This window comes from Ostrea edulis, chromosome 4 (assembly GCF_947568905.1).
Source record: "Ostrea edulis chromosome 4, xbOstEdul1.1, whole genome shotgun sequence".
Classification (NCBI taxonomy): Eukaryota; Metazoa; Mollusca; class Bivalvia; order Ostreida; family Ostreidae; genus Ostrea; species Ostrea edulis.
Genome location: NC_079167.1, coordinates 15906305 through 15918388, shown reverse-complemented (window position 1 = coordinate 15918388; position 12084 = coordinate 15906305). Strand labels below are relative to the sequence as shown.

At 33.9% G+C, this 12084-nt stretch overlaps 1 protein-coding gene across 1 annotated transcript in view; it reads right to left on the bottom strand.

The window, feature by feature from the left end:
- LOC125669757 (ciliogenesis and planar polarity effector 1-like) overlaps positions 1 to 11164 on the bottom strand; it is a 68787-nt gene extending 57623 nt beyond the window's left edge. Inside the window, exons 1-7 of the mRNA XM_048904488.2 lie at positions 11068 to 11164; positions 8669 to 8819; positions 8438 to 8487; positions 7974 to 8154; positions 3851 to 3992; positions 2810 to 2929; positions 486 to 712 (exon numbers count right to left, since the gene is read on the bottom strand). Coding sequence (XP_048760445.2) covers positions 486 to 712; positions 2810 to 2929; positions 3851 to 3992; positions 7974 to 8054 — 570 coding nt within the window. The 5' untranslated portion in view covers positions 8055 to 8154; positions 8438 to 8487; positions 8669 to 8819; positions 11068 to 11164. The remainder of the gene's footprint in view (positions 1 to 485; positions 713 to 2809; positions 2930 to 3850; positions 3993 to 7973; positions 8155 to 8437; positions 8488 to 8668; positions 8820 to 11067) is intronic.
- Between the last annotated feature and the right edge of the window lie 920 nt (positions 11165 to 12084).

The window sequence follows — 12084 nt, the reverse complement described above, 5'->3', positions numbered from 1 at the left end:
AGAAAGTACTATTACCTTATTAATATTAGAAAATTCTAAGTCCCATAACTCTGTTAAGATAATGCCGATAAATCTGAAAATTGAAAGGGATCTTCCTACGCCTAATCCAAGGATGACTGGGTATGTATAAACTTTATGAAAATCTTCCCAAGAAAACTTAAATTATCACGTGATAGAAAGTGCTAAGGACGAATGGACAGACAGAATGATTACTATAAGGCACCTGCCATATGGTGGGGTCCTAAATATTGCAAGTCAGTCAACACTCATATGCACAAACCAAATTATTGGTTTGTGTCAACAATTATTGACTAAAAACAGTTGCAAGAGAATTTCGCAGATTTTCTAAAATAGGAATAAAAGTTGGTCTACACTAAATAAATGATCAAAACATATGGGTTTCATAATAATTGAAAATAAATAGGATACAAGAGGTCTGATTCAACAGAATTCTTCAGAATAACACACACACACTTCCACAGTACCTGATGAGAGAAGAACACAGCCTCCACACTTAATTCTCTACACTCTGTGGATGGTGGCATCTGTATGTCCTGCGGAACATTGATTCTGTTCCAGTGACCTTTGACCTCTGGTGCATTAGAGTGAAGGAAAGACTGGCCTGTTTGCATGACCCAGACATAGACCTGGTCTGACCCCACTGTGAGTAGGATGTTTCGACAGTCATTGGATCCAAGAAGACTTAATTTTTCTGGAGAGAGAAAAAGAACTACAACATAAAATATGTGTATGTCACATTTGTTGATTTTTTTTTTACTGACCTTTCTCTACAAATATAAAAAGTGAAGCAGTAAGTGGAAAGAATATAAAGATTGTGATACAAACAAACACATTCCCTGAATTCATCATATAGGGCTTATTTTTTGCTACTGCAAAATCTTTGATTTCAAAATAAAGTCACAACAGGTTTTGCTCAAACATGAAAGCACCAGTCTTCGCCAGATCTTTTTTTCAGCGCATGCCCTTTGGGCAGGTATATCTACTAATTCTACTAGCCCGAACAAATATTTACATGCCCAGAATTTCATTCTTATTTGCCTTTCAATGCCAAGGAAATCCACGTTTCCGAGATCATCTGTTGTCACCATTTTATTTCAATCTGTACACTTTTTGTGTCTACAGTGCAAAAGACTTTCTTGGAAATCACGGTAGAAAATTATGTCGTTAAAATTTTATGCTTCAGTTTGAAAGAATAAAATAAACCAACACTTTAAGTATACTTAATGCTATATAGATGATATTTAATTTGATATGTTACGTTATTCACGAATGAAAATAAAATATCTGATGAATGAATTGATCATTTGGATCAAAAGAAGAAGTACACTGTACATTGTTATGAAAAATAAGGAGGTCTAAGCCTTGGAATTAACATGCCCTTTGGGACTTGTATGTATGCAATTTCCAAATGACCGCTTCCAATTTTATCAGGTCCTGGGCATCGGGTTCCCAGGATTTGTCAAAGACTGAAGCACCTTAAAGACTGAGAAAATAAGCACCGCCTTCAAATTTACCTGCTCAATGAACCCTTGTTAATCAGGAGAAATTAAGCTTCAGATTGGATGCTAGAAATCGATGGACATTTAGTTACTAACCCTTGTGTATACCTTATCTGGTGATCGAGGCGCTCGTACAATCTTTTAATGTTTACCGCAAAAACCAGCTCGAGAGGGAAACGGTTTCGGATTTTTCATGTAGAGATAGTCACACAATAACAGAGGTAAATTTTGCATACAATTATAATAGATTATAGTAGGTTATACTTAGGAATGGTATGATTAATAATTATGGATTGTTAGAATATAATTTACACGGACATCGATTTTATGTTATAAAACAGAAAGTACCGACTCTCGTTGGAAACATCGTGTAATTATATATAATTCATGTTTATAAAGAAAAATTAATTATGAGTAAATACGTCAATGAAATCTTAATGTCCTGACTGGTTTTGTAGGCCATGCGTTATGGACAAGTCACAAATCACACAGACAACTTTTGTTGCCAAAGAATTCTAATGTGCCATCCAGAGAAATTAATTCAAACAGAAGAAAACTTTATAGCAGTTTTGGAATATGATGAATCATCGTGAGGCATGGGACGATGATCAGTACATAGCCAGAAAATCTGCTGCAGTACGCAGGAACTCCCGTTGGAAACTATGTTTGACAGTCACACATCGTCGGATACCCGGTTAGCCGACGAACGAAGGCAGTCAAATAGATACAAAAAAACTTAAAAGAGTAAAGAATATTCTGCCTAACTTTTCAATGGCTAACGTCCTCATTCATACAAAATAAAATTATCAAGTTTTAACATGTTTGATTCATTAGATTTAATTATCAACATTTCAATTAAACTGCACAAGAAAAATATGAGTACCCTGAATTATAAATCTTACAAAAACGTACAGGTAATGCAGGTAACACAGATAACATCCTGTGTATTTGGGACAGTATACACAAGCTAGCAGGTTTCCCTTGGGGATTCACACCTGCCTGAAATTAGCTCCACCCTGCATTTAACTTACCTGAGGAAAACCGACCAGTTGAAAACCTTGACCTTTAACCAATTTCAAATATACACAATATATGTACTGGATCTCTTATTTCACGACCTTCAAAACAAACCTCAATCTGTATATTACCAAGCTTCAAAAAGAAATCATATTTCTGAGAACAAAAAATAAGTGAGTGACTCAGGTGACCTATACATTTAAAGAGAAACTTTGCTGAACTTTTCACCCTACTCGCTATGATAAGTGATTCCAGCATCAAATCATGTTTACCTTTCCTTAAGTCTCCCAAGGTGATAATTCCTTCCAATCCTGGAATAGTCTTTAATATATCTTTGTCTTTAAACCAAACAAACAGCTCTCCATTGTTCTGTAATCCTATTAAGTAGTGACCTATAAAAATATGAAAGATGTGTTTGTGAAACATGGTAGCAAAACAATCTTAAAAGAAAGTCAAACTCCAAGATGAAGGTCATGAGATCAAAAAATGTTGGTATCAAAAGAAAAGTCTCGTCACAAGGAATACACATGTGAATATAAAAGCACCATCACCAAGCATTCAAAACTTATGGTCAATGTTAAAGTTTTTCAAAAATAAGTCATACTCCAAGGTGAAGGTCAATAAAAAGAAACTGAAATGTATATCAATTATTTATGTTTATACATAATTTTCTCTATACATTGTACATATATGCTAAATGTTAAGTTCATAAAATAAAGATGAAATAAAAGCCTCATATTCTGTAAAAATCAATGAAATTGAGTAAATAAATCATTTTCCTAATACATGTATCATAATAGCAAGCAAAGCTTGCATCGCGAACCGGTGCGATGAGCTCGCTCCAATGATTATACAATTGAGTCATGTGATTTGCTCTTCATCAGCTGAAAAATGATGGGGACTACCCATAATGCTTCCGGAAGAATGTCGCCATCACTGTGGTATACTTCATTGTCATCCCCATAGACAAAACAAATAAATAGTTTGTAATGTACCATAAATGTTTTTAAATTCCAGACAAGCTTTCTAAGACCTTAATATGTTTTGTGGTGGATAATATTGCTTGGTTTGAAAGAAAAACAATCGCAGCTAATAATGACATCACAATGCACTGTTACATCGACAGCGTTATACTTCCCATGTTAAATGAATAGACGGATTAAATGCCTGAAGTCGTGTTGCAAGATGCTATTGGTCTTCGCTCGTATACCAACAGTCACACCATAAAACATGTCAAAACACAGGTTCTTTTAATGTTTAAATCTACAACATAAATCAAACCACATAGTACTAACTCTGGCTTACATACTCACCATTCTTTGTGGATTGCACTTTAACAGTATTCAATATCAAGGGAGATAACTTGGGGATTCTTTTCTTGGTCTTCCCTGAAGGAACGTATAGGACACTGATCCTTTTATTTTGTTCATCCAAAAGAAGAAGACTTTCATATTCCTAAAAAAAAAAAAAAAATCCTTGAGAATCTGCACTATGTCAGGAAGCTTTCATGTAAATGTAAACTTTTCTGGTCAAATGGTTCTTGAGATGAAAATTTTTAAAGATATTCCCTATATATTCACATGTAAAACTTTGATCCCCTATTGTGGCCCCAACCTACCCCAGGGGGGGGGGGGGTCATGGTTTTTACAAACTTGAATCTACACTATGTCAGAAAGGTTTCATGTAAATTTCAGATCTTCTGGCCCAGTGATTCTGGAGAAGATTTTTATATGACCCCATTCTATTTTTGAATTTTTGTGATTATCTCCCCTTTGAAGGGGCCATGGCCCTTCATTTGAACATATTTGAAGCCCTTCACCTAAGGATGCTTTATACCAAGTTTGGTTGAAATTGATCCAGTGGTTCTGGAGAAGAATTGTGAAAAGTTTACAGACAACAGACAACGGATGATCAGAAAAGCTCACTTGAGCTTTCAGCTCAGGTGAGCTAATAAAACAAAGTGAATCAATTAATATTTTGTGATTTTTTTAAATAAAGAAACTTCATCAAATACACCTCCAAACTTGACAAAATGATCATTAGAATTTCCCAATGATAAAGGTCCTGGCTCCTATCATTATATAGATGCTAAAATATTACTCCTGATTCTCCAAGTGCATTATGCTTAGTTTCTATAATCTATCTAACAAATAGTTCATAAATGTCTGAAAATTCATAAATATACATACTCAATGAAATGTGTTCCTCAAAATATTTTCTAATACTAAATGAGCATTTCTACTACAATAAACAGAAATGTCTCTTGCAGGATAACTGAGTTATCTAAATTCCAATCTAATTAAACTTTTTTTCCCCTTCTTGCTGCGTACAAAGCTACACAGAGTGGGTTGTTGAAGAAGCAAGTGTGAAGATATAATTCTAATTTCAAGACTGTCTGAATCGAATAATATATTGAATAGAATAGTTTTTTAATCATTGCAGTTTTAATTTCTGGCAATGACACACTTTGAACGAGGTAAATCTGTAGATTTATTTCATGAGTGCATTGCCCTGGTACATATATCCTGGTTCTCTATTCCAACAATGTACAATTATCCCAGCACACTATTCCAACAATGTACAATTATCCTGCTACACTATTCCAACAATGTACAATTATCCCAGTACACTATTCCAACAATGTACAATTATCCTGCTACACTATTCCAACAATGTACAATTATCTTAGTACACTATTCCAACAATGTACAATTATCTTAGTACACTATTCCAACAATGTACAATTATCTTAGTACACTATTCCAACAATGTACAATTATCTTAGTAAACTATTCCAACAATGTACAATTATCTTAGTACACTATTCCAACAATGTACAATTATCTTAGTACACTATTCCAACAATGTACAATTATCCCAGTACACTATTCCAACAATGTACAATTATCTTAGTACACTATTCCAACAATGTACAATTATCCCAGTACACTATTCCAACAATGTACAATTATAACGGTACACTATTCCAACAATGTGTAATTATCTTAGTACACTATTCCAACAATGTACAATTATCTTAGTACACTATTCCAACAATGTACAATTATCCCAGCACACTATTCCAACAATGTACAATTATCCTGCTACACTATTCCAACAATGTACAATTATCTTAGTACACTATTCCAACAATGTACAATTATCCCAGTACACTATTCCAACAATGTACAATTATCCCAGTACACTATTCCAACAATGTACAATTATCTTAGTACACTATTCCAACAATGTACAATTATTCCAGCACACTATTCCAACAATGTACAATTATCTTAGTACACTATTCCAACAATGTACAATTATCCCAGCACACTATTCCAACAATGTACAATTACCTTAGTACACTATTCCAACAATGTACAATTATCCTGCTACACTATTCCAACAATGTACAATTATCTTAGTACACTATTCCAACAATGTACAATTATCCTGCTACACTATTCCAACAATGTACAATTATCCTGCTACACTATTCCAACAATGTACAATTATCCTGCTACACTATTCCAACAATGTACAATTATCTTAGTACACTATTCCAACAATGTACAATTATAACGGTACACTATTCCAACAATGTGTAATTATCTTAGTACACTATTCCAACAATGTACAATTATCTTAGTACACTATTCCAACAATGTACAATTATCTTAGTACACTATTCCAACAATGTACAATTATCTTAGTACACTATTCCAACAATGTACAATTATCCCAGCACACTATTCCAACAATGTACAATTATCCTGCTACACTATTCCAACAATGTACAATTATCTTAGTACACTATTCCAACAATGTACAATTATCCCAGTACACTATTCCAACAATGTACAATTATCCCAGTACACTATTCCAACAATGTACAATTATCTTAGTACACTATTCCAACAATGTACAATTATCCCAGCACACTATTCCAACAATGTACAATTATCTTAGTACACTATTCCAACAATGTACAATTATCCCAGCACACTATTCCAACAATGTACAATTACCTTAGTACACTATTCCAACAATGTACAATTATCCTGCTACACTATTCCAACAATGTACAATTATCTTAGTACACTATTCCAACAATGTACAATTATCCTGCTACACTATTCCAACAATGTACAATTATCCTGCTACACTATTCCAACAATGTACAATTATCCTGCTACACTATTCCAACAATGTACAATTATCTTAGTACACTATTCCAACAATGTACAATTATAACGGTACACTATTCCAACAATGTGTAATTATCTTAGTACACTATTCCAACAATGTACAATTATCTTAGTACACTATTCCAACAATGTACAATTATCTTAGTACACTATTCCAACAATGTACAATTATCCCAGCACACTATTCCAACAATGTACAATTATCCTGCTACACTATTCCAACAATGTACAATTATCTTAGCACACTATTCCAACAATGTACAATTATCCCAGCAAACTATTCCAACAATGTACAATTATCCTGCTACACTATTCCAACAATGTACAATTATCTTAGTACACTATTCCAACAATGTACAATTATCCCAGCACACTATTCCAACAATGTACAATTATCCCCGTACACTATTCCAACAATGTACAATTATAATCCTACACTATTCCAACAATGTACAATTATCCTAGTACACTATTTCAACAATGTACAATTATCCCAGTACACTGTTCCAACAATGTACAATTATCTTAGTACACTATTCCAACAATGTATAATTATCCCAGCACACTATTCCAACAATGTACAATTAATTATCCTGCTACACTATTCCAACAATGTACAATTATCTTAGTACACTATTCCAACAATGTACAATTATCCCAGCACACTATTCCAACAATGTACAATTATCTTAGTACACTATTCCAACAATGTATAATTATCCCAGCACACTATTCCAACAATGTACAATTAATTATCCTGCTACACTATTCCAACAATGTACAATTATCTTAGTACACTATTCCAACAATGTACAATTATCCCAGCACACTATTCCAACAATGTACAATTATCCCAGCACACTATTCCAACAATGTACAATTATCCTGCTACACTATTCCAACAATGTACAATTATCTTAGTACACTATTCCAACAATGTACAATTATCCCAGCACACTATTCCAACAATGTACAATTGTCTTAGTACACTATTCCAAAAATGTACAATTATCCTAGTACACTATTCCAACAATGTACAATTATCCTAGTATACTATTTCAACAATGTACAATTATCCTAGTACACTATTCCAACAATATACAATTATCCTAGTACACTATTTCAACAATGTACTATTATCCTAATACACTATTTCAACAATGCATAATAATCCTAGTACACTAATGACTATTCCAACATTGTTCAACACAACATCTCAGACTCTCACCTCACCAATCCACAAAATCCTAGGCCATGGCTTCTTCCTCTTGATGCTAGATGACGCCAATACTTCTGTTGTTAACTTCATTTTTGAATGATATACTTCTGCATGGTCATTTCCTACGTCATTATCAGCTTGTAGAATATGTCACTCAAAGCCTCAAAATTCAGCCATTTCCAATCCAGCTCTAGTGAAAATACATGAATGAAGGTAATCAATGATAAATTATGATAATGAACAATGGTTCCGACTTTAGCTACAGCCATTTTGAATCCCAAAATGGTGGACAAAATGGAATGGGCCTTTCCAGTTGTGAAAAATTAATAACATTTAATTGGAATTGGGAAAAACAGACATTTTCGAATTACTCAAAACAATAAGATAAAATGAATATTGGGAAGAAGAAAAGGGCTAATATATCGTTCTTCAGACATTTTCTTTTATTATCTTAAAAGTAAATTAGAACTTACCTTTTTTTAACCAAAGCAAAGATGTCCACAATGATGACTGCAACAGTATTCTAATAAAAGCCAAGACCATTTCTCAATTAATGATTAATTTCTTTAATGTAGGTTTCTTTGATAAATAGTTTTAGATAATTCAAACATTTCCTTTAAATGAACACCAGTTGTAAGCATTAACATTTGACACCTCTGTAACTATATACATATTTATCCCCATATCACCTATTATTTGCCCACCTTGACCTAGAGATGACGTAATTTCTTGGTTATCCTCCAAAACATGGCTCAATTTTGGAAAACCTAGCGCACGGAGAATTAGATTTCTTCATTGTTACTGTGTACAGTAGCACTTCCTTCTCCAGGTTTATTGTGTGTTTCATTTCATCTACTTATAAAGAATGAGTTCATTGGTTGACTTTGATATCCATGATCAAGCTTCTATATTTTTCCTATAGTAACATTCAGCTACATTTTTAAACATATAATTCAAATACAGTGTACAAATCCTGATTGAAAATAATTTCTTTGATTAAAAAAATAACACCCACAAATTTGAAAGTATATTTCTGATTTTAACATCAGTAAAATTTATGCCTGTGAAAGTGGTTGAGGAATTTTCAAATATAATTTTTTAGGGGAAAAAACACACTGCCAATTTCATTGCTGATGTATCGCAACTCAATAGATCCAGAGACTAAATCTTCCACAGCATTGATCTTATTTGGACACCCTAATCTGTGATGGGCAGATAATCCCCTCATGATACGTAGAAAGAACTGCTCTAACATCGTGAAACGGCACTTGCTCAACGACACTCAAGGAAACATGAAAAGTGGAATGTGCACACTCAAAGGTTACCGCCACTGAAAGCAGAGGATCATGTCTGCTTACAAAACAACCGCCAACACTTTAGAAAGTTCACCCCCTTCCATAGCCAGCGGACAAAGGATATATATGTAGCACCAACTTCAGTTGTGGAACAGTCCCTGGATGCGGTCCCCAAAATATCCCCTCTGTCTGAGACAGCAGTGTTGAAGGTGACACAGCCTTCAGTTCTGTCACCACCACCATGTAGACCGCAGTCACCATGTGCTCTACCGTCACAACCTGACTTGAGCCAATTATCAACCAGGACATGTACTCCGCAATATCTCTTACAGACAGTTCCAGTGCCCAAACGTCTTAACTTTGAGTCGACCGATCACACTCCTCCACCTGACGTGCCAGCTATGGAACAGACACCACACACACACCTGTCAGGGATGTATCATCTGCGACCCGAGTACCATGTGTTCTTCCTCATCTTAGGTCTCACAATACAGCCCAACTCAAGGAACTTTTATCACCACAAAGACCTAACCGTTGTAGGAGTGCACGAATGCTCAGAGACAGTAAATAACAAATGTTTTGTATAAACAGTGCATGTTTCAGAAACATTCAGTGACATTTATAATGATTGTTGTAACCTCTTTGTCTTCTTATTCTTATATGTGTGTTTGCATTTTCCTGTGTTAGTTTTATAGGTACCATTTGGACAAATGTTGTTAGTTTTTCGGTTTTGTGTATACCCTAAAAAAAACTTGTCCTCGGGGGAGGAGATAACTAATAACTATATTGTACATGTATATTTCAGGTAGCAGTCATCCTTTTCCATACCCCTACATATTGAAACATATATAGGGTTTCCCAGCATGGGGGGAAGGGAGTACTTTTCTGATTATTTTGTTATTTCATTGTTATGTCATGCTGTCGTTATACATGTGAATGTTGTTGTGATGGAAAAGAATTTTATACTTTAGATCAATAATGAAGATATAGATGTTTACTTAATTGTGATCAGCTTGATTAATTCTAAGTTTGTGAATGGGTCTCAATGTATCATTACAACACTGAAAAAGGAGGGAGTTCAACATGTAGCTAAACATGGTCTTAGTCCTTTATTTACTGTAATGTGAATGCTGAAATATTTAATCATAGTGTTAAATTAAACTATGCTAATGTCAGTGCTACATTGATGAATTTTCAGGATAATTACCACCTTGCCATGGAATTGAGAGTTCTGATGATTTTTTTCTTGATATCCTACTGTGATTTTCAGTAGATTACAGGTTTTTTCTCCATTTTCTTTTTAATCGAATATCTGAATTCCATTAGTAGAGACTGGGGGGATATACATGTAGGAACAAAACCTACCACGTATGGGCTAGGGGGGAAATATAGATCTAAATATATCTGTATGCACTTCCAGTTTTAAAATACTACATATCAGTCCATAGTTTCAATTGGATCCCTTAAAAATGAATGGAATGGAACCCACTTCCATAGAGCCGGAAATATTTGGATCCACTCATATGCATGTGGCTCGCTCTAACGATAGGCATAGTAAGACTTGAAAATAAGGGTAGCACAACCACGTAGTGACAGTGCCATACAACCACAGGGGTCTGTCACGAAATATAATCTCTTATATATGACCCTTCTCTATAGATAAAATATTTCATATATAGAGAAGGGTCATATATAAAAGAATGCAAATATTTTGTGACAGGCCCCGGCCCTGTGATACAACAGTAAACATTCTATCGTTTTCAATTGATATGAAACTGAGCCCTTACACCTTAACATTATGGACTTACTTTTAAAGAAGCACTGCTTACATCTGTCCTCTGTAAAACTGGGAACAAGGTGAATCTTTACGTTATGATAATCGTCTTGTTGTGTTGATACTTGTTTAGAAACACCGCCATTGATTTTTATTCATTGAATAACGAACCCGATCCTTTTACGTATTTTGACACATTTTTAAAAAGTTTCACCATAATCATTCATAAAATTAAAACTCAGTTTAAGATTTTTATCAAAATTTTTATCAAAATAAAGATTCCGGTTTTATTGAATATTTAGGATTATACGGACACAAATTTTTGATCAGGAAGACATTGATGTAATTTTGTTTCATTGAGGATGTATGGAGCGCCAAATTAACATAAACTCAAATAATTGAAGATATCATCAATTCCATTATTAAATCATTTATTGCTCTCATCAAATGAATTAATGCGCGCTTCAATTCAATCATTGCTCTCATCAATTGAATTAACGCGCGCGGCAATAATTGATTTAATGCGCGCATTAATTCCATTATTGCTCTTCTTCAATTCATTTGATGAGAGCATCAATTTCGTAGAAATATTGCTCGCAATAATTGATTTAGAGCTCGGTATAAATAATTTGATAATATCTTTAATTCAATCGAAGATATCTTTAATCATTTACAATGTTTTTGTATAAGGAATCAATGCACGCGTCAGTTCTTTTAAAGAGAGCAACAATTCAATCAAAGAGATCATTAATTCAATTGTGGATATGTTGTATTGACGATATCTTTAATTATATAGTTGCTCTCTCTAAAAGAATTATTGCTTTCTTCAAATGAATTAAAGATATCACTAATTCAATTGATGAGAGCAATAATTGAATTAATGCGCGCATTAAATCAATTATTGCTCTCATCAAATGAATAAATGCGCGCATCAATTCAATTATTGCTCTCATTAATTGATTTAATGCGCGCATTATATCAATTATTGCTCTCTTCAATTGAATTGTAGCGCGCATCAATTCAATTGTGGATATCATTAATTCATTTGAAG